Raw genomic sequence first — 23082 nt, forward strand, 5'->3', positions numbered from 1 at the left:
CTCTCTCCACAGAATCTGCCAGACTTGCTGAGTTTCTCCAGCACTTTCTGTCTTTGGGTCAGCTCTCCAGTGTCTAGTGATTGGCTTTTATTGCATTCTGATCATGAATAAGCAGTCAGAGAATGTGTCTGCATGAGATTCAAAAACAACTTCCAGAAATAAATTGGATTTAAAGGAAATCGAAAAGGAATAATTGTAGGGAAGGGGCTTGAAGGTGGCAAGTTGGAGCAGGTACAGAGACAATAGGCCGATTGGTCACCTCCTATAGAGTCCCATTCTATTAATGTAGACAAAAATCTACACAGGCAGGTAGGTGTGACTAGAGAAGTTGGGAGAAAAGCTGTAAACATCCATTTTTTGTTTGCTGTTCATTAATATTTTGAATCAAGCAGAAAAATTGTTGAATCAGTGATGTGTATTTAAAGGAAATGTAATTAGCTACAACAAAATGTACTTAAATAAAATGTTCTTACAATGCACTCTCACGCACAGACAAAACAAATTTAATTGATGGATTCGGAAACATCCCAATTGGGGAGGGGTTGAAACCGAAATACAGTGAGGTACTTTTACAGTTTGATTTGAAATATCACCTCAAATGATGAATAAACCGTTCGAAAGTGGTGTCCAGTTCAGTGGCCAATGACTAAATAGGTTTGATTTGTGTGTGGGAGTGTGTGTGTGTGTTTATGTGGGAGTGTGTATGTGTTTGTGTGGGAGTGTGTGTATGTGTGTGTGGGAGTGTGTGGGGGGAGTGTGTGTGTGTGGGAGTGTGTGTGGGGGGAGTGTGTGTGTGTGGGAGTGTGTGTGGGGGGAGTGTGTGTGGGGGGTGTGTGTGGGTATGTGTGTGTGGGAGAGTGTGTGGCTGTGTGTGTGTATGTGTGTGGGAGTGTGCGTGTGTGTGGTAGTGAGTGTGTATGGGTGTGTGTGGGAATGTGTGTGTGGGAGTGTGTGTGAGTATGTGTGGGAGTGGGTGTGTGTGGGAGTGAGCATGTGTGGGAGTGTTTGTATGGGTATATGTGCGTGTGGGTGTGTGTGGGTATGTGGGTGTGTGTATGTGGGAGTGTATGTGTATTTGTGTGGGAGTATGTGTATGTGTGTGTAGGATTGTGTGTGTGTGGGATTGTGTGTCTGTGTCAGTATGTGTGTGGGGGGTGTGTGGATGTGTGTGTGTGGCAGTGTGTGTATGTTTGTATGTGCATGTGTGTGTGGGAGTGTGTGTGTACTGGAGTGTGTGTGGGCGTGTGTTTCTGAGTGTATGTGTGTGTGGGAGTGTGTGTGTACTGGTGTGTGTGTGTGTGTGTGTGGATGTGTGTTTCTGAGTGGATGTGTGTGTGGGAGTGTGTGTGTACTGGTGTGTGGGTGTGTGTTTCTGAGTGGATGTGTGTGTGGGAGTGTGTGTGTGTGTGGGTGTGTGTTTCTGAGTGGATGTGTGTGTGGGAGTGTGTGTGTACTGGTGTGTGTGTGTGTGGGTGTGTGTTTCTGAGTGGATGTGTGTGTGGGAGTGTGGGTGTGTGTGGGTGTGTGTTTCTGAGTGTATGTGTGTGTGGGTGTGTGTGTGGGTGTGTGTTTCTGAGTGGATGTGTGTATGGGAGTGTGTGTGTGAGTGTAGGTAAGCTTTGACTTTCCCGAAAAGAGGAGTAATTTCCCAGGGAACGAAGCCGGAATTAACGGGGTTCCGGTCGTTATTAACGGCTGAAGGGAGAAGGAAACACATTTGAAATATTATCCACCGACAAAGCTGCAAGGTTTTGTTTTAGGGATTCCAAACAAATCTTCACTGTGTTCGGTTTTACTTGAGGGTGCAGAGGCTGGTAGTGAGTGTGTCGGGGAGTTCTGGAGACAGTATTCTGATCTGAACTCTTTACACTTGCTCTGGTGAACATTAGACAGGTACTTTATCCAATTACAAAACTCTGACTGTAAAACTGCAACAAGAAGCGATCCGAGTCAAAGGCAAAAACAGTTTTTAATCTCTTCCAACTGCAGTGATATATTGCTCTAATTATATTTCAAAACTCACATCTCCGATATTTAAATCGGATAGTAAAATATACTGAGAAAGTAACTCAAATCCACGTCCCAACGGAAGGTGAAAGCTAAAATGTACTGAATTTGAAATGGTATTAAGTTTCTCAAAAGTACCGCATGATACAGTATGTCTTATAAATGTTTAACATGGAGTATGCTGTGTTCGGCAGCATACAAACGTTTATGTGCAAACATGACATGTTCATGTTTTGTCAGCGTGTAATTTTAAAATGATGAAAATGTAACATGTTTACCCTGCGGCGTGAAAAACAATGTACTTGGGAGAATCTGCACAGCGCTTATAAAGTCATCGTGCAACTTAAATACATATAAACTTTAGATATCTTTAAACTCTATAAAATCCTATTTCACTACGTTCTCCAGAACTAATGGCGTGAGCGCTGTGTAAATAATTCTTAAAATTATCTCAATTTCTGAAACTGGTTACGAACGGGGCAGAGAAAACGAAAAGGGAACTTTTGGAAAACAGACTTAAGTTGTGAATCACAAAAGCAGGTGGATGTTTAAAAATGCGAACTGCACCAAATGCTACGAATTATACTTTCACATCCCGTTCGGACTTTGCTTCTAAAGCGCAGACCCTCCGAGTTATTCTAATGCCCGACCCGCTCTCATCCCCAACATTTGTTGTTTTCAGTTCAGATTCCAGCATCTACACTCATGTGCTCCTCTTGAGTTACTACACCTTTGAGGAGCAGAAATACTTTGGGGGGGGGAGTCTCTCTCACAACAACAAAAAATGACAAGAGTGATCATAATCGAATTACTCCAAAGTAACACCACCAAATCAGCATTCTGGTATTAGTTTGAAAGTACGGTTTTTAATAATGAGTGTTTTAAGTAACATTAGATAACTTAAAGAGCTGATATCAACGATTTTTGTATGTTCCCGAATTCAATTTGTCTTGTTTTACTGGGAAATGGAAATTGGATTAGAAATATGACTGGCTGGAGCGGGAGTCGCGTCAGATAACGATAAACGAAAATAGCACGGTCCATCAACTCAGATATTCCACGTCAACAACTCCTCTTGCATTGCTCGGTTACAACCTACAAAAAAAGACCGGAGCGAGAGATTGGGGAGACCGGGTTCCGTGATCCAAAAGGGAACGAGAATCGAAATTAGCTTGAACTCCAAAACTGCACAACGTCTACACTTTACAACTTGGAAACTAACATCGAGACTCGAAAGGATTTCAGGACATCAAAACATCTGGGTGACGTTGCAATAACTTAACCATGTACAAAGTGCTTCATGTACCTGGACATTACACGGTTAAATAGTCATTTACTGTGGGAGGGGGAGGAACCTCCGCTTATTTAATGTTGTCTGACACAGGATAACGTCTAGAGATTACCAACCCTTTAACTTGCATTGTGCTCCCTGTTCCATTTTCACACCGCCCGCTGGATCACTAGGACTTTTCCCTTTGAGTCCCAGTCTGGGGGGAGGGGGGGGGGGGGGTCAAACCCAGTTTGATGTGTAACTGCCCTCCATCTGGATGGGGGGGGGGGGGGGGGGGGAAACAGTCATGTGAAGCCATTGGAACCCCAACGTCAAATGCAACGACAGCGCTCTTGTGGCGCAGTGGTATAATCCCTGCCTCTGAACTAGGAGAGCCGGGCTCATGGTATGTAATAACATATCGGAAAAGGTTGAGTAGAAATTACAGCTCATTTGTAGCTCAACGCTACTGACCTAAAGGCCTTATACCCTTTGATGACGTTAACTAACAAAAATCCATTGATCAGCCAGAGAGCTTCATTGTACTGTTCAGGTCTGAGCTGCTGTAGATACTAGATGAGAGTGGTGCTGGAAAAGCACAGCAGGTCAGGCAGCATCTGAGGAGCAGGTTGCTGCCTGAGCTGCAGTGCTTTTCTAGCACCATTCTAATCTAAACTCTGATCTCCAGCATCTGCAGCCCACACTTTTACCCTGCTCGAAATACTGTCTAATTAACCTGTTCAGATTGTTATTAACACCCCTTTGGAGTAGGTGGTACTTGAAGGCAGGAACTATGGACACTACCACTGCACCATTCCTAATTCATTAAACTAGAGGCCCCCTCCTATTTAACTACAGGTTACTGAAGGATGGAACTCAGCTCCCTTGTTAGCTGACAACCTCACCCATATTGGGCACAGGCAGAAAGCTCTCCTCCCCTGTGCCCAGTTCATCCCCATTTCTACATCCAGCATGTGGACAGAGCAGTGACTTCTTCCAGACGACACGTGGTTGTGGCTGGGGCTCCAGTGTAAACTTGAAACAAGCGCAGAGAATGCTGGGGAAACTCAACAGGTCTGGCAGCATCCGTGCAGAAAGAAACAGGCTTAACATTTCGAGTCCAGTGTGACTCTTCTTCACTCTTGTCTCTCTCTCTCTCTCTCTCTCTGCACAGATGCTGCCAGACCTGTTGAGTTTCTCTCTAGGGTTTGTTGCAGATTTCCAGCATCTGCAGTATTTTAATTTATGAGACAGAAATGTATTAACCGAGGACATGAATTAAAACCAAGGAGCTTAAGATGAAGTTTAATCCATGCCATGCTCACAGCAAGTGGTGGACTAGGTTTGAGGGGCTAACTGGTCAATTTATACCCCTCGGGGTCCATTGTGCTTTTTTTGTAATGAAAAGAACTAAACTCCTTTTTGCTATTTTTCACTTCATGCCCTATTGCCAAGCCTGAAGCCTCTCACTAATTCGGTCGTACTCACAGAGAGCAAGAAAAGGATTGGAATTACCTCAAATGTGTGTCCTTTAGTGAAGGAAGTGTATTGCTCTCATTGGCCAAATGGTCGTCTATTGCTGTGAAAACCCCTTCTAGTTGACAAAACAAAGGGACTCTTTCGATCTTACCCTGTCTGGCCTACATGTGACTCCATACCCACGGCAATGTGACTGACTCTTGATTGCCCTCTGAAGTGGCCTAGCAGGCCCATCAATTCAAGGGAAATTGGGAATGGGCATGAAACACTGACCTTGCCCAACAATGCTAACATCCTACAAAGGAATGCCTAAAAATAGTATGATCAATAGAGAACAAACCCCTTCAGAGTGGCATTTATGATACTTTCTGAGACACCTTTCTGAAATGGGGGCCTACCTGGAGTGGAATCTCAATCTGAAGGGGCAGTGGGGCCATATCCTCAGTGGGTCCTGGTGACAGGAAGCACCACCCACTGGCCAGGACATTATAGACACATTCACCACCCTAATCAGTACAATGGTTGGGCAGTTTGAGAACATCATACCACTCTCTGGCCTAGCTAGGTCTAATTACTGCAAACTGTGAATTCTGGAACATGGGGACAGTTCCACGATTTCTCAAAATACATTGCCCACTCCCGATACTGTCACAGGATACCAGACAGCATCAGAAGACCACAACCACCTCTGATCCACTGGGTCATTCAGGCTGGGTCGGTGGGACTCACCTATTTTATTGATGAGGGTGACTCAATCATGGTTGGTGCATTGCTGGAGAGAGAGAGAGAGAGAGAGATACTTTGACCTTGATGGATCACATTCACCACTCCAATGCTATTCCCTAAGCCCACTGTAGGTGGAACTGGCAGAGGATTTTGGGCAAAAGCCATGCCCTCTTTCCTTGAATGCTGGCTGGCATTTTGAGGTTGCCTTTCAACAGACTTTCCAGAACAACACTTCAATAGCTGCAGTGTACTGCCACATCCTGGGGCTGTGTTGATGCTTTACAAATTCAAGCATTTTGAATTGGAAATAAATCCGAAGAGCTCTGAAGAGGGATTAGATAAGGCTGGGGTTGGTTTCCTTAGACCAGAGAAGGCTGATGTGGGGCAATTGGGTAGATAAGAAGAAACCTTTCCCCTTCATACACAGATCAGTAACCCAAGATATAGATTTCAGGTGAAGGACAGGAGCAATATGAAGCTGAATACTTTTGCTCAGAGACTGGTGAGTGTCTGGAGTGTCTGAAAGGGTGGTAGAGGCAGGAACAATCACAACATTTAAGAAGTCATAGAGCCATGCAGTATTGAAACAGGCTCTTTGGCCCAACTTATCCATGCCAACCAGTGTTTAGATGATCACTTGAAATGTCTTAGTATACGAGGCTAGAGGGCCACATGCTTGAAAATGGGATTAGAAAATGGATAGGTGCTTGATGATTGGCACAGACATGATGGGAGAAAGGGCCTCTCCCACGCTGTAATATTCTCTGATTCTAAGCTAAAGTGGAGGAGGTGGGGGGGCACAATGCAAAGGGTGAATATGTCAAGAATGGAAGGATGATGCCATTAACACGCACCTGTGCCAGGAAGCCTGTGCCAAGAAATGGCTGGCCTTAAAGACTCCTTTGGGGTAGATGTTACTCTTGGTCGGAAATGCAGGCCCCATAACCCACCACATCAGCAGTAACTGCACTGTGATACTTACAGGTTGCTGGTCTCTGAGCTGTCTGATAGTTTGCAACAGTTCAAAAACGAAACGAACAATGCTATATTGACTGAAAGCAATCTGTCCAACTTCTCAAAGGAAACACAGTGCCTCTTTTTTTTAACATCTACTTCTCAGTTTGCTAACGCCGGCCAATTTGAGACCAGAGAAGAGTTGGCCTTGTTGTTTAATTGTCTTTGTTTGCATTGTCACTGGTCAGTTCAAGAGAACGGCCTTAGTGCCTCATTCCAAGCCTCCCTTCCTTCCTCTTTGAGGCGCTGTCATTCCGGGATCTCTTGTCTTTTTTGACGCAGAAGTATTTCGTGATGGTTTTCCGGCATTGCTCACACTTCACGGCACAGCACCAGTGGAATTTGCAGTTGCAGCTGCTCATCATCTGGGCTCGCCTCTCAGCCACCGCTAGGCCACAGTCCCCACACAGCCTCTTGCAGCTTCTCTTCTCCCACTTACTCAGCAGCTTCCCCTTCCTCACGCACTCCCTGCCTTCTGTTCCCTGCAGCCCCAGGGTCTTATTCTCCAGGCAGTAGTCAGGTGAATCCTCCAGGTGCACCAGCTCCTTCCTGGAGATGGAGCTGAAGGTCTCGGCGATCGCCCCTCTGCTAGCTGCGCTGTTGCCCGCCCCTTTCAGCAGGTCAATCTTCAGCGCTTTGTGATACTTCTCCTTCAGGTAGTTGCCCACCTCTCGGAATTCAGGTAGCTGCAGCCAACAAGTCTGTGTCGTACAGCTGCCAGACACACCGTGACACTTACAGGTTCGCTTCATTGTGCCTTTGACTGCCTGAGGAACAGAAATATTACATTTTACCCTCTGTTCAGTAACTACATTTTGTAGATATGTTAGATACAGGTGCATGATGGCCTAGTGATGTTATTGCTAGACTATTAAGCCAGAGACCTGTGTAATGTTCTGGAGACCTCGGTCCGAATCTCACCGCAACAGATGGTGGAATTGAATTAAGTAAGAATTTGGAATTAAGAATCTAATGATGACCTTGGAACCATTATCGATTGTGGGAAAAAGCCATTCACTAATGCCCATTAGGGAAGGAAATCTGCCATTTTCACCTGGTCTGGCCTACATGTAACTTCAGACCCACCGCAATGTGGTTGACTCTTAACTGGCCTCTGGGCAATTGGATTGGCAATAGATGTCCGTATCCTTTCATCAATCTTTTTAAAAATATGCATTTATATAACACTTTTCATTGCCTCACATCATGTTACAGACAGGGAAAATGTAGCCACCATCAGAATTGCTTTTATACTTTTATACACTATCACTATCAAGACTATTATTTACTGCCCATTTCTAATTGCCCGAGTTTTGAGTGCAGTAACAGCTTCCCGCGTTACTATGGATCTGGAGTCACCTGTAGGCCAGACCAGGTAAAGATGGCAGATTCCTTCCCTAAATGGCATATCAAACTAGTCGGTTTTTAAGATAATAAATTATTGTTTCTGGGTCATCATTACTTAGATTAGCCTTGCAGACACTGCGAAGTTAATACTTTTGATTCGTTACAGGTTAACTACTAAACAGATCAGTAATATTTTCAACTTTCACCTCAGACATCTTAGGAAGTAGTTAGTGCAGTTAAACAGAACAGTTTGACAGAATATTTGAAATTTTAGAATTGTTAATCCAGACCATCTGTCCAAACTTGAATGATGATTCAGCTCACCAGGAGTCATTATCAGTTAGAATAGAACTGGAAAATGTGACCACTGTTCATAGAAACATCAATGTTTTTATCACATCATGAAGTTGAATATTACTAATATATCCTCTGATGAGGTCAGAACTAAAATAAAGATTTAGGTACTATACAAAAACTAAGTGACAGTGAAAGACCAGTTGTTATAGTTCCAAGTCAGATGTTGTGTGACTTGGATGGAATTTTGAGGTGTTGTGTGCTCATGTATGTCTGCTAACCTTGTCCTTCTAGATGATAGAGGTCATGGGTTTGGAGGGTGCTGACATCACTTCCCTACTGCATTAGTGGTTGAGCAATGCAATGGGAGCTTACTGAATATATGTGGGGTAGGGTGGGAAGAGATTGTGAACTTGTTACTGTAAACGCCCTTCTTCGATACAGTGAATAATTTGAAATACTGAGTTACTTGATCCAACCTTAGACTGCGTGTAAACTGGATAAAAATGAAGTAATTATACTTTGGTTAACAAATACATTTAGATAATTGTTGAAATGTCCAAACTTGGCTAATTAGTAAAATTGGATAATGCTATTCCATTAAATGTTATAACAGGCAAGCTGGATAAACCCACGGCCAGGGAATGTGCAGGTCAAATGTGTTTAGAATCTAGGCTCTATTTTGTTTTGCTGTCAATTAATTCAATCCATTGTTCATCACAGTTACTGGCACAACAGTTGTTGCTCTATAATTCCAAAGCTTGGACCTCAGAGTCAACTACTCAACATTTTAAGGGAAAGAAATGCAAGCACAGATTGTGATATCATTTAATTTTGCATTGACGAATTGCCAGATACATAGACTACTCTCAAGGCTAATTATTAAAAAAATTCTTGCCTAGCCCTCATCAAGACAGACTCACAAGAATACCTAATCTTAAGAGGGACAACAATATATGAGGCATGAGAAAATGACGTCGATTGGTTGACAAGTTAACTCAGTGTGGTCAAGGTGTTGCCCTGGGGAATGCAGGGAATGGCTGTCCCGCAAACCATTTCTTTAGTTTGAGAAAGGTGCAATTTGTTTCTCGTTGCAAAGGACAGGGCGCTGCACAGGAATGTTACAGAATCACAGAATTGTTACCACGCAGAGGAATGTTACTGAATCACAGAATTATTACCACGCAGAGGAATGTTACCGAATCACAGAATTATTACCACGCAGAGGAATGTTACCGAATCACAGAATTATTACCACGCAGAGGAATGTTACTGAATCACAGAATTGTTACCATGCAGAGGAATGTTACTGAATCACAGAATTATTGCCATGCAGAGGAATGTTACCGAATCACAGAATTATTACCACGCAGAGGAATGTTACTAAATCACAGAATTATTACCATGCAGAGGAGTGTCACCGAATCACAGAAATATTACCACGCAGAGGAATGTTACCGAATCACAGAATTGTTACCACACAGAGGAATGTTACTGAATCACAGAATTATTACCACACAGAGGAGTGTCACCAAATCACAGAATTGTTACCACGCAGAGGAATGTTACTGAATCACAGAATTGTTACCACGCAGAGGAATGTTACTGAATCACAGAATTATTACCACGCAGAGGAATGTTACCGAATCACAGAATTATTACCACACAGAGGAGTGTCACCGAATCACAGAATTGTTACCACGCAGAGGAATGTTACCGAATCACAGAATTATTACCACACAGAGGAGTGTCACCGAATCACAGAATTGTTACCACGCAGAGGAATGTTACCGAATCACAGAATTATTACCACGCAGAGGAATGTTACAGAATCACAGAATTGTTACCATGCAGAAGGAGGCCATTTGGCCCTTCATGCCTGCACAAACTCGCTGAGGATGCCATTCTCCACCACTCTCTGACCTTCTCCAAGTTGCCTTACACATTGTTCACTTTCAAGTGCATTTTGAATGCATCTATTGAACATACCTTCACCAAACTCTCAGGCAAAGTATTCCAGCCCTTATTTGTTGGGTGAAGAAGCTTTTTTTTCAAGCCACTTTTGCTTCTTTTGCCAAGTTATTTAAATCTGTGCCCTCTGGTTATCAGACATTGGCAACATCGAGCATGTGGAAGTGAGGTAACACTCAATGGAACCAATCATAAACCACTTGTTTGGTGGTGGAACATTTTTGTGACCCTCTGTGTGATTTAATTCCTAGCTCTGATTTTAAGGGTGTTCTTTGAGGCAGAGACAGGGATGGATGGGAGTGACGATTGTGTGAACGTTACCTTCCTCCCGGCTTCATTGTTGTGCAGATTCATGGCAGCCCTAGCGTCCTGGCCGGTCTCCAGCGCGTCGACAAACTGTTTGGAAATGGTCTCACCGAAGCCCACATTGTCACTGCAGCCTCCCCACAGCCAGCCCTGTCCTCCTGCATCAAGCACATGGTTATTGCCACCATCAGTGCTGCCCAAATACAGCCGCTCCCTTGACCCGTGCGACATGTTGGTGGCCAACTCCTTACCTGGTTGCCCGTTCCGTGAATCATCGCAACCACAGTTGTCGAAATCGCCCAGACTGCAGTTTCTGGTCAGTGTGTACATTACACCCGCTGAGCTGATAGCATGGACAAAAGCAGCCTCTCGGTTTGCTGGCGGAGGACAGAGGAATTCTCTTGTCACAATTCACTTATGCTCCAGAGAGAACAGCCCTGTGTTACCTCAGAGGTTTAACATGGAAAGAAGGGGTGTATGTTGGTCTATAAGCTGGCCATGTTGAGGTGGGGACTCAGTGTTGGGAGATGAGGAAGGGGAGTTGGGGTAAAAGAGGGTAGCTGTAGAATGGGAGGTTGGTGGAAATGGTGACATTTGGCAAAGGAGAGGATGGAAACCCATGACTTGTATCTAAGAGGCTTCTATACAGAGAAACCCTGAGAGCAACAGAGCCTGTTCGAGACTAAAAAAATCCAACAAGTTGGCAAATAAACAGAGAGAAAAAGATATGGAGAGAAATATCGAGAGAGAGATGGCTGAATTTAAGACCCAGATCAACCGTGACTTCATTAATTGGCAGGACTCTTGAGGGGCTGAATGGCCTCATGTGCGGGGACACAAGGACACAGAGAAGGTAGAAAGAGACATTCATGTATAAAGGTAAGAGATAGTTCAAGACTGATATAGAGGGAGAGACTGGCTTAGAGATTGAGGACGAGGGACAGAACTGGACAATAGATTCTACAGTGTGTTACATAACAGGCGGAGAGATACATGATGGATGAAAAGAGGAAAAGGAGACATAGAAAGAAAAAACAGATTGAATTCTTTTTAAAAACCCAAGAAATACTGGAAACTCTCTGCTATCTAAAATCACTGCCAAACTTTGGAATACAAATATGATGCAGACACATTGGAAGCACAAACAGAAACCCTATTTGATCAGAGGAGAGGTCACTTTGTCAAACATAATCTCCAGCGCTCTTCCTTTCTCAGTGATCGCAGTTTGCTTTATATCAGAGATCCACCATCTTCAGTCTTGGGCTTTTCACTGAAAGTGTCGACGAGTTGGTTCGGAACTTGGTGCTGTAGTGTTTAATTATAGAACAATGAAGGAGACATGTGGAACACACATTTTCACCCGGAGGATGGCGGGTGTCTGAATTCGCTGCCTAGTGCTGAGGGCAGAAACTTTTAATAAGGGGAGGAAGGGTCTTGTGGAAATGTCACTGGCCTCGTCATCCAGAACCCCAAGCTGAGGCTCTAGAAGCATGGTTCAAATCCCACTACAGCTGATGGTATCAGTCGAATCCAGGAAACAGTTAATCTAATGATGACCATGTTTAAAAACCCATTCAGTTTCAGGAGGGAGAATGTTCGTGACCTCCCTCCATCCCCCACCCCACAGGAGACTATTAATTGACCAGAACTGTGGATAATAAATATTGGCCCAGCCAGTAATACCAACAGTGCAATAGCCAATGACAAGATGCATCGACATCTATCCACCCTGGAGGCTCCCTGCCTCCATTCTTGATGAAGGGCTTTTGCCCAAAACGTCGATTTTCCTGCTCCTCGGATGCTGCCTGACCTGCTGTGCTTTTCCAGCACCACTCTAATCTAAAATCTAATCTAAAGCATGGGCATCTATGTCTAATCTGCAGAGCTATGGTCCAATTGCAAGGAAGTGAGAGGGAAATAAGCTGAATGGTCTCTTTCTGAGGTTTTGCTCATGCTCCCTAAGTGGAGCATCTGGTAATTGTAGACCTGTGGACATTTACTTTTAATTCATTCATGGGATTAGGTAATGTTTATTGCCCATCATTAATCACCCAGAGGGCAGTTAAGAGTCAACCACATAGCTGTGGGTTTGGAGTCACCTATAGGCCAGGCCAGATAAGGAAGGCAGTTTCCTTCCCAAAAGGACATTAATGAACCAGACAGGCTTTTTCTTGACAATGGGTTCATGGTCATCATTAGATACTTTATTCCAGATTTTTATTTGATTATTTAATTCTAATTCCACCATTTGCCATGGCAAGATTTGAACCCGGGTCCCCAGCATGTTACCTGGGTCTCTGGATTAATTCCACTAGGCCATCAGCTCCCCAGGACATGTTCCAGTCAGGAGGTATAGTGGATGGGTGACAGTAATCATCACCAATGATTGGATGGCAATGCTAACCATGCTGCAGTGGGTTTGAAGGAGGTCTCTGCCCTTGTCCCTCCCATGGCTTTCTCTTACCACTCCGCAGGCCGCTATGTGTGGACAACTGCAGTGCTCTCTCTGGGCAGTTCCAGCGGTCCCACGCGAATTGGTGCTTACATTCTTCAATACCACTCTGGGCACCTGCTGCCACACTGCCGGAGTAGATCAGGTAAGCCTGAGGCAAGGAAACAGCTCATCAGAGACTGGGTAACAGCCACTTCACCCCCAGCTCCTCACAACAGGAGAGAAGCAGCAACCTCAGGAAACCAACCACTCAGTAACCATCAGCCTGGATTCAATCCTCATGTCAAACCAGAAGTGTGAAATTAACAGAGAAAAATGTACTGTAGTTCAGCCATATGTGTGTGAAAGAGAGAGATACAGTGAATCTAATATGACTTCAGAATACAACATTCTAAAGGCTAATTGTTCTGGTCTCCCACAGACACTGCAGAGTGTGTGCAATTCTTTCTGCATTAATGGGTGGCATGGTGGCTCAGTGGTTAGCACTGCTGTCTCACAGCACCAGGGACCGGGGTTTGATTCCACCTCAGTTGACTGTCTGTGTGGAGTTTGCATGTTCTCCCCGTGTCTGCATGGGTTTCCTCCGGGTGCTCTGGTTTCCTCCCACTGTCACAAAGATTTACAGGTTAAGTATATTTGCCATGCTCAGTTGCCCATTGTGTCCAGGAACATGTAAGTTAAGTGGGCTAGCCATGGGAAATGCAGGGTTCATTAGGCATAGGGTAGTGGATGGACCTGATGGGCTGAATGGCCTGGCTCTACTCTGTAGGGATTCTATGATTCTAATCTTGTGGGCAGAAATGTGGATATCAAGACTATTGCCCTGAGCAGGATATGGATACAAGGAGAGGTTCAAATTTTAAAAATCTCTTAAAATTCTAACAGGACTAGCCAGGGTAAATGCAGAAAGGATGTTCCTGATGACCAGGGCTCATAATCTAAGGTATGGGATAGGCAATTTAGGACTGAAATGAGGAGAAATGTTTTCACCCAGAGAATGGTGAGCCTGGGGAATTCACTACAACAGAAAGCATCTGAGGCCAAAACATTGAATGTTTTCAAACAGGAGATAGAATTGGCTCAGGGCTAAAGGGATCAAAGGGGATAAGGAGAAAGCAGGAACAGGGGACTGAGCTGGATGATCAGCTGTGATCAGATTGAACGATGGAACAGGTTCAAAGGGCGTTCTCCGGCTCCTATTTTTTATAACAAAAGCAAATAACTGGAGAAGCTCAGCAGGTCTGGCTATAGCTGTGGAGAGAGAAAACACCGTTAACGCCTCGGGCCCAGAGACCCTCCTTGAGCACTCAGTGATTTTATGATTTGGAGAAGCCGGTTTTGGACTGGGGTGGACAAAGTTAAAAATCCCACAACACCAGATTATAGTCCAACAGGTTTGTTTGGAAGCACTAGCTTTCGGAGCGCTGCTCCTTCATCAGGTGGTTTTATAATGCTCTGATTTCCCTCTCTCTCAGCTCAGAGAGGGAATGCCCTCTCTGTCAGCCCCTGCCCTCTATATCAGGAGGAGAGCCTTGCACTGTCTCCTGGAGCAGGAGGGATGGTGGGTTGCTTACCTGAACGGGGGCGGGGCAGAGGTGTCTGTCCAACAGGAGACTGGTAACCTCAGCCCACATCCAGTAAAGTGGGAAATTCTTGGATCCCACAGCAATGGACACAGTAAGAATTGTATTCCGGCCCCGTGATGGGGGAGAGTGGGTTTAAATCAGGACAAGTTTGCAATCGAGAATTCGACTTTAATCTGCATTTCCAACCACATCCCACGCCCAACCGAAATCAGTCCAGATCTCCCTGTTACCTGACCAGCTTTTAATTGAAAGCCACCAACTGGAAACATTAACACATAGAATGATACAGTACAGAAAATACCCGTAAACTCTGATTCCCAGACCTGCTGAGTTTCTCCAGTAAGTTCTGTTTTTCCCTACACTAACCCCACTTGGCTGCACCAAGTCAACAACTCGCTCACTCTCTCTCTCTCTCTCTGTCGCCAGGCCACAAACAGAGTTTCTCCAGCACTTTCTGCTTTTTTATTCCGGATTATCAGACTCCACGGGCTTTGGGCTTTGGCTCCAATTTCTCCAGTTAACCCTTTTAATTCTTTATATATGTTGACATTTCCAACACAGGCAGCGCTTTAGTATTTAATTTTGTGTATCTCTGTGTTTGCATCTCGTTAGTAAAGACTCATTACTTCCCCATTGCATCTTCCATGTTCAACCAGGAACCACATTTCCACATATTTCTCCCACACCTCTTTAGTATCTAATTCTCTCAACTTCAATGTTATTTCGTCCTGGAGCCGCTCTTCAGTGGATAATTCTGCCAATTTAAAACCCTTTGAATGAAGAAATTCTGCCTCACCTCAATCCTAGAAGGCCTGTCTTATATTCTGAGTTAACGGTTCGATATTTTGTAGATTCCTCCAAGCATTCCAGAGGGGACTTCCCATTATTTGTCCAGTCCATCCCGACAACAAAGCGCTGTCCCAGTGAGACCGCCGCTTATTTTTTCTAGAATTCCGCCCCCCCCCCCAGTCCAAGCTTTGTAATTCAGGATGTTGAACCCATTATTTAAACCCACCGCGGGGAGGGAGCTGAGAATGGGGGAGAACTGAAAGTTTTGAAGTTTTTAAAATAAATCTCAGCAGCGAGATGTCAGGATCCTGAGCATTTTACCTGCTGCAGTTTACAGGTTGCTAACTGGAATGAAACTGAACCAGTAGGCAGGTCCTCAGGCTGCCTCACAATTTGGAAAACAGCTCGCCCTGTTATTCCGAACGACCCCGTCCTTTTAAAAAACGGAATGCAGCTGGGTCCGTAACAGGAGCTGGCGCCAAGAAAGTGATGAGGTGGTCTTCAAATCGCCAACATTATTACTGCAGACCCTAAAAACACGCACACATACTTACATATAGACATAGACCCACACATATATACACACATGTACGCAGACACATACATACAGACATAGACCCACACACTGACAGACACATATACACACACATACACACAGACACTTATATACAGATACACACACACATATATACACACGTACACGCAGACACAGACACACATATACAAACACAAATGCACGCAGACACATATATACATAGACCCACACACATATACACACAAACATATATATATACATACACACAGACATATATATACATAGACCCACACATAGACATACACATAGACACACACATGCAGACATACACATACACATACATATATACACACACAAAACCCACACAGACACACCCACACATGTACATACACACATGCACTCAGACACATACATATAGACATACACATACCACATACAGACACACACACATACACGCAGACACATACACAGGATATAGACATACACCCCTCCACCCATACAGACGCACACATACATAGCGAAGGGGATATAGAAGAGTCTGCTCCCTTAAAAATAGCCCCTGAATCTTCAATCATTTGCCATGAATACAAAACTAAACCCACTGCCATTATCGTTTATCAATGGGAGAATGATCAAAATAAAAATGGCACTCTCTTACCTTGGGACCAGTCATCAGAAAATTATTCACTGACCTGGAACAACAAGAGTCAAAGTTGTAGAAAACTGCCAAGTTTGCCCTTCGAAAATATTTGTGTGTGGGGGGTGGAGTGGGGGGGAGAGAACCTTCTTAAATCTCCCAAAGGGCCTCAGATAAGACTTAACCCTCAACTCACCCCCCCCCTCCCCCCCAGCCCCCAGCCAGGGGTGGTCTGAGTATTGGAGGCGAGAAAGCTTTGATGTGGCCCATTCTGTGATGGAGAGGGACAGGGTCTGGGGAAAAGGACCGGGGTTGGGGAAGATCTCAGATTTTCTTTTGCAGGACCAAGCTGGATAGCAGCGGCGGGGATAGATGCCAGAGGCTGGTTGGATGGAGAGGAACGCAGGGTCTTCCTTAAAGGCTTCACTTACCAGGGGTGGCACAGCTTGAGGTAGAAGTTGAGGATAAAGAGTGAGGGCAGCCAGACCTGGGGAACGGTCATCCCGAGGACCCCAGTAAGGACCGTGATCACAGCTGAACTGGCGACAAGGAGAGACCGCTAGCGGGTTCCTCTCTGAAGGACAGGGCTCCGTGGAGACCGATCCTGTTGTGTAAGGTTAACACGTGTGAAGGAGTGATGAGAATTGGAGACTTCTCTCATCCCAGCATCAGATTAGCTACTTAATTACGGATTTTCCTTCTCTCCCAGGGCTCAGCCAATCAGAACTGAAGTGGGAAGGGGGTGTTCAGTGAATTGATCAAACACAAACTCCAGGCTTTTAACCATAGGGAAAACAGTAAGGCTGAGAGGTGGGGGGAGAAAGAGAGAGAGAGAGAGAGAACTGACCAGAGAGAGAGAGCGCGCTGCAAATCGAGGGGAGATTGACAGCAAATAGGAAACAGAGTGTCTCAAACTCAAACAGAGGCGGAGAAGTCAGAGACAGATAAAGAGAAAGAGAAAGATGGAGATAGAAACAGAGAGAGTCTGAGAGTTAAATAATGAAGTAACACAACCACCTGATGAAGGAGCAACGCTCCGAAAGCTAGTGCTTCCAATTAAACCTGTTGGACTATAACCTGGTGTTGTGTGATTTTTAATTAAATAAATAAGGAGATGGGGGATAAGAGGTAAACACAAAATAGAAGGAGGACTAGACCATTTGGCCCTTCAACTCTGCTGTACCATTCAGTAAGAGTGTGGTTGATCTGCTTGTGATCTTAACATCGCTTTCCTAACCACCTCCCCCACCATAACCCTTGCCTCCCTTGTCCTTCTCACTTCAATGGGCCAGTCTCCTCCCAGCTCTCTGACAAAGGGAATTCGACAAGGAACAACCCTGAGAGAGAGAGAGAAAAATAAATCTTTTCATCATTGCCTTAAAAACAACACTTCTTCTACAATAAGAACAATCAAAAGAGTCGAGAGTTAAAAAGACACACAGAGGTTTACGGTCAGCGAGGCACAGAGAAACAGTCCAAGATACAAGGACATAATATGGAAGGAAAGATGTCAAAAGTGTGAGAAGAGAAAAACAAAATAAATTTAAAAAGAGACAAAGATGAAAAGATAGGTAACATTATTCTATAGGTATTTTTTCAGACTTGTATTGGTGAAATTTGAATTGTACAGTACTCAGATTGGAGCTATACTGCTACCTGACAAGCAGATTAACCATGGCATGGTGGCTCAGTGGTTAGCAGTGTTGCCTCATAGCTCCAGGGACCTCAGTTTGATCCCACTCTCTGCCAACTGGCTGTGTGGAATTTGCAAATTCTCCTTGTGTCCATGTGGGTTTCCTCCGGGTGCTCTGGTTTCCTCCCACAGTCCAAAGATATGCATTCAAGGTGATGGGGTGGGTTTGGGTGGGATGCTCTTCAGAAGGTTGGTGTGGACTCAATGGCCAGCTTCCACACTGTCAGGGTTCTACGATTCAAAGGCACTCAGTGTCTGCTGCTTGGATTCAGTAGCAGTGTTTGAAATGGGAGAATAATTAGCCTGGAGAAATTTGGAGAAACAGTTTCCTCAAATGAGAGAATCAAAGCAGTGAGCACTTTCCTATAAAAAGGGATGTTCTCTTGCTCCCCCCACCCCCTATTCTGCCAAAGGCTGGGGCTTTTTGATCTGAGAATGATCAAGTGTTTTTATGGAGGGCGCAGGTAAGGCAGTGGGAAGCTGTGAACCAGACCTGATTGAAACGCACAGCCAGTTCCAGGTGCTGGGTGGCTTCATCCTGCTCCACAGCTGAAAATGAAGGACTGGAGAACCATGAGGTTAAAGTTAATAGAGCACCAGGTGGAAGGTCAGTCCCCTTATAACAAACCTTTTGGAAAAGCAAATCAGAACAGGACTGATACACTTAACGGTAAGGTCCTGGGCAGTGTTGCTGACCAAAGAGACCTTGGAGTGCAGGTTCATGGTTCCTTGGAAGTAGAGTCGCAGGTAGATAAGGTAGTGAAGAAGGCGTTTGGTATGGTTTCCTTTATTGTTCAGAGCACTGAGTATAGGAATTGGAAGGTCTTGTTGTGGTTGTACAGGATGTTGGTTAGGCCACTTTTGGAATATTGCATGCAATTCTGGTCTCCTTCTATAGGAAGGATGTTGCGAGATTTGAAAGGGTTCAGAAAAACTTTACAAAGATGTTGCCAGGGTTGGAGGTTTTGAGCTGTAGGGAGAGGCTGAATAGAACATAGAACTGTACAGCACAAGAATGTGCCCTTCTGCCCATGATGTTGTGCTGAACATGACACCAAACCAAGCCTGCGCTTGGTTTATATCCCTTCATTTCTTGCATATTCATGTGCTTATCTCTGAAATGCACCTACTGTATTTGCCTCCACCATCAGCCCTCTCAGTGGGTTCTACTGTGTGCAAAAACTGCCCTTAACATCTCCTTTGAACTTTTCCTCTCATTTTAAATGCATGCCCCCTAGTATTAGACATTTCAACTCTGGGAAAAAGATTCTGACCATCACCTCTATCTATGCATCTCATAATTTTATAAATTGCTGTCAAGTCTCCCCTCAGCTTCCACTACTCCACAGAAAACAACCCAAGTTTTTCTAGTCTCTCCTTAGGGCTCATATAGGCTGGAGCTGTTTTCCCTAGAGCATCAGAGGCTGAGGAATGACCTTACAGAGGTTTATAAAATCATGGTTAGGATAAATAGGCAAGGTCATTTCCCTGGGGTGGGGCAGTCCAGAACTAGAGGGTATAGGTTTAGGGTGAGTGGGGAAAGATAGAAAGGGGACCTAAGGGGCAACCTTTTCAATCAGAGGATGGTCTGTGTATGGAATGAGCTGCCAGAGGCAGTGGTGGAGCCTGGTACAATTACAACATTTAAAAGGTATCTGGATGGGTATATGAATAGGAAGGGTTTAGAGGGATATGGGCCAAGTGCTGGCAAATGGGACTAGATGAGGTTCTGATATCTGGTGCTGTACATTTCAATGGCTCTATTGTAGTTTAAACTGATCATTAGAGACACACACAGAGTGAGAAAGAGGGGGATGGAGAACATAGGAACGTAGGATTTCAGAACAGGAATAGGCAATTCAGCTCTTTGAGGTAAAAACAATGACTGCAGATGCTGAAAATCAAATACTGGATTAGTGGTGCTGGAAGAGCACAGCAGTTCAGGCAGCATCCAACGAGCAGCGAAATCAACGTTTCGGGCAAAAGCCCTTCATCAGCTCTTTGAGCCTGCTATTCAATATGGAGAAAGTGAGGACTGCTGGAGCTCAGAAACAAGACTGTACAGCTGGAAAACCACAGCAGGTTAGGCAGCATCCGAAGAACAGGATAATCGATAGGAATCCTGATCAAGGCCTTATGCCTGAAATGTCGATTCTCCTGTTCCCCAGATGCTGCCTGACCTGCTGTGCTTTTCCAGCACGACACTTTTGACTGCTATTCAATATGATCATGCTTAATCTGGCTATGGCCTTAACTGCACATTCCTGTCACATCTCCTCTGTAATTCTTGATCCCTTTGTCTAACAAAAAAAGTCTAATTCAGCCTTGAATGGATTGCATTTCTCAGCCTTTTCACTTTGATTCTTTCGCAGGATATGGGTATCGCTGGTTGGTCCAGCCTTCATTGGTGTCCATCCCTAGTTGCCTTTGAGAAGGTGGGTGGTGAGCTGTCTTTTTGAACTGCTGCAGTTCTTGGGGCATAGGTGCACCCACAGTGCAGTTAAGACACGAGTTACCGATTTTAACCCAGCAACACTGAACGAATGGCAATATATTTCCAAGTCAGGATGATGTGCGTCTTGATGGGAACTGTAAGTGCTGGTATCCTGTATGTCTTCTGCTTCGCCCTTTTGGCTTGCAGAGGGAACAGGTTTGGAAGGTGCTGTCAGAAGAGCTTTGGTGCATGAGAATCCCACAGAATGAGGACCATCTTGAAATAAATAAATTACCCTCTTCACCATCTTAAAAGTTAGAAGAAGTGAGAGGTGGTCAAAAAAGATGGACTGTCTCTGGATGAGGTGAGCAAGGAGTTAGAAATAGTGAGGGTATTTGTGCCTTTGTGAATAGAGGACCTATCTAATGTGCAGTCTGTGGTCAGTAAAGACTGAAAGTGCTGGAGAAACTCAGCAGGTCAGACAGTAACTGTGCTGAGAGAAACAGAGTTAACATTTCAGGACAATTAGTTCTGGTCTTTTTTTGAAATTTGTCTGTTTCAGGCAGTTCTTGTGGGAGCAGGAGCTACTTTTGGTGAAGTGACAAGAGAACAAATCACATTGATAATCACTGTTCTATTGCTGTTCATCTACTGTATGTGCAGTGTAAGGTGCAAATACTGTCAGCATCTTCTCTTTGCAGTCCTTTGGAGTGAGGAGCCACTTACCATGGAGTCAAATGGTGAGGGGGAGAGAGAGGGAGGAAGAGAGAGAGAGAGAGAGAGAGAAAGGGTAAGCAGAAGAGAGAAAGACTGTAAGAGATATGGGGTGCAGTCAGTGAAAACTAAAGACTAAGGGAGAAATAGCATTTTAAAAAAATACCACAGGGCCCACATTATACATTGGCTGTCAGTCATTAGTCAGCCAATAGTCAAAGAGGAGTTGTTTGCATCCTTTAGCTTCCTTCCTTCTGTCACCATTTTGCTTCCAAATCGATCACACGTTGGTGAATCAGGACTCACTACTACAGCTGCTCCAGTCCACTCTCTTCCCAGGTGTTGAGGTCAATGCCAATTTTGAAGTAGACTTTCAGAATACCTTTCTATTGACTGCCCTGTGGTCTTAGACCTGTGGTAAACTGGGAGTAAAGAGCACACTTTGTAGGGCGGCTCTTTGGCATCCTGAAGTACCCTGGCTGTTGCAGTTGTGACACAATGGTCACCTCTCTGCTCATGATGTCTGCTTCCTGGAGGGTGCCTGTGATCACACATGGATCATTCTGGTTACATGTGGGATCATCTGTAGCCAGTGCTGTGGGTGTGCCTCGAGCTTTCTCAGACTTTGATGATACATCACCCAAGGCTTGCAGCTGTAGAAGAGTGTTGAGAGAAAACCTATCGATTACAACCTGTATCCCTGCAAAGACAATGGTTAATGGAGCAGATTCCCAAAAGAGGGCCTTGTGTACAGGTTCCTGTGCAGCATCTCCAAGTCTATAATCACTGACTGGTATGTGCGACTACTGAGAAAGCAGAAGTGATCGATTGTCTCCATGAGGGCAAGATGCAACTGTGATGCTGGGGGAGTCTGGTGAGAGGCCAGGTGTTGGTTGGAAGAGGACCTTTATCAATGCATTGGGGTTGTGTTGTCAGTGATTGTTTTCGACTCTCTGCATACTCAATGTGTACATTGACTGTATATAACTTCTCAAGGAATGCATTCGGAATGTGTTTATTCCCTGTATGTATTACGTATATACATAGAATACATACTTATTGTCTACATTTAAACTGTCTCAAGCTCGATAGTTTGAAGTATTTGTTGCAGGTGCATTAACTCATATTGAACAACACTTTATTCATTTGTGGGACATGGATGTTCTTGACTGGGCCAGCATTTATTGCCCATCCCTAGTTGACCCTGAGGAGTTGGTGCTGAGCTGCTTTATTGACCCACTGTGATCCACCTGCTGTGGGGTTGGCCCACAATGCCCTTAGGGAGAGAATTCCAGGATTTTGACCCAGTGACAGTGAAGGAATGGTGATTTATTTTTAAGTCAGGATGGTAAGTGGCTTGGAGGTGGACTTGACGGTGGTAATGTTCCATGAATCTGCTCCTCTTCTTCTAGATGGTAGTGGTCATGGGTTTGCAAGGTGCTGTCTGAGAATCTTGGGTGAATTTCTGCAGTGCATCTCGTGGATAATACACACTGCTGCTATCGTTGGTGGAGAGAATGGATACTTGTGGATGTGGTGCCAATTAACTGGGCTGCTTTGTACTGGATAGTGTCAAGCTTCTTGAGAGTTTTTGGAGCTGTGCTCACCCAGGCTAGTGGGGAGCATTCTATCACACTTCTGACTTGTAGGTGAGGGACTGACTATGGGGAGTCAGTAGGTAAGGTATTTGCTGCGGTATTGTTAGCATCTAACCTGTTCTTGTCGTCCTGTGTTTATGTGGTGTGTCCAGATGTACAATGGTAACCTGCAGGATGTTTTCAGTGTGGCATTCAGTGATGGTAACACCACTGGTTGTCAAGGAGTAGTG

At 44.7% G+C, this 23082-nt stretch overlaps 1 protein-coding gene across 4 annotated transcripts; it reads right to left on the reverse strand.

Moving 5' to 3' along the window:
* Positions 1 to 1992: 1992 nt before the first annotated feature.
* wnt8b (wingless-type MMTV integration site family, member 8b) lies at positions 1993 to 17169 on the reverse strand. 4 transcript variants are annotated; one of them, XR_011962297.1, is made up of 7 exons: positions 16845 to 17169; positions 16435 to 16468; positions 12819 to 13017; positions 10666 to 10791; positions 10430 to 10572; positions 6337 to 7263; positions 1993 to 3102 (listed from the first exon to the last, which is right to left on the reverse strand). XR_011962297.1 is itself a non-coding variant. In XM_072583108.1 (6 exons), the coding sequence occupies exons 1-6, from the start codon at positions 16913 to 16915 to the stop codon at positions 6700 to 6702; spliced, it is 1077 nt and encodes a 358-aa protein (XP_072439209.1). In that variant the 5' UTR covers positions 16916 to 17169; the 3' UTR covers positions 3570 to 6699. The 4 variants fall into 4 exon arrangements, 3 of the variants coding, with proteins under 3 accessions (XP_072439209.1, XP_072439208.1, XP_072439211.1); XM_072583108.1 differs by lacking the exon at positions 1993 to 3102 and having other exon boundaries at positions 3570 to 7263; positions 12879 to 13017; XM_072583107.1 differs by lacking the exon at positions 1993 to 3102 and having other exon boundaries at positions 3570 to 7263.
* Between the last annotated feature and the right edge of the window lie 5913 nt (positions 17170 to 23082).

The sequence above is a fragment of the Chiloscyllium punctatum genome, chromosome 13 (genome assembly GCF_047496795.1).
Source record: "Chiloscyllium punctatum isolate Juve2018m chromosome 13, sChiPun1.3, whole genome shotgun sequence".
NCBI classification, from domain to species: Eukaryota; Metazoa; Chordata; class Chondrichthyes; order Orectolobiformes; family Hemiscylliidae; genus Chiloscyllium; species Chiloscyllium punctatum.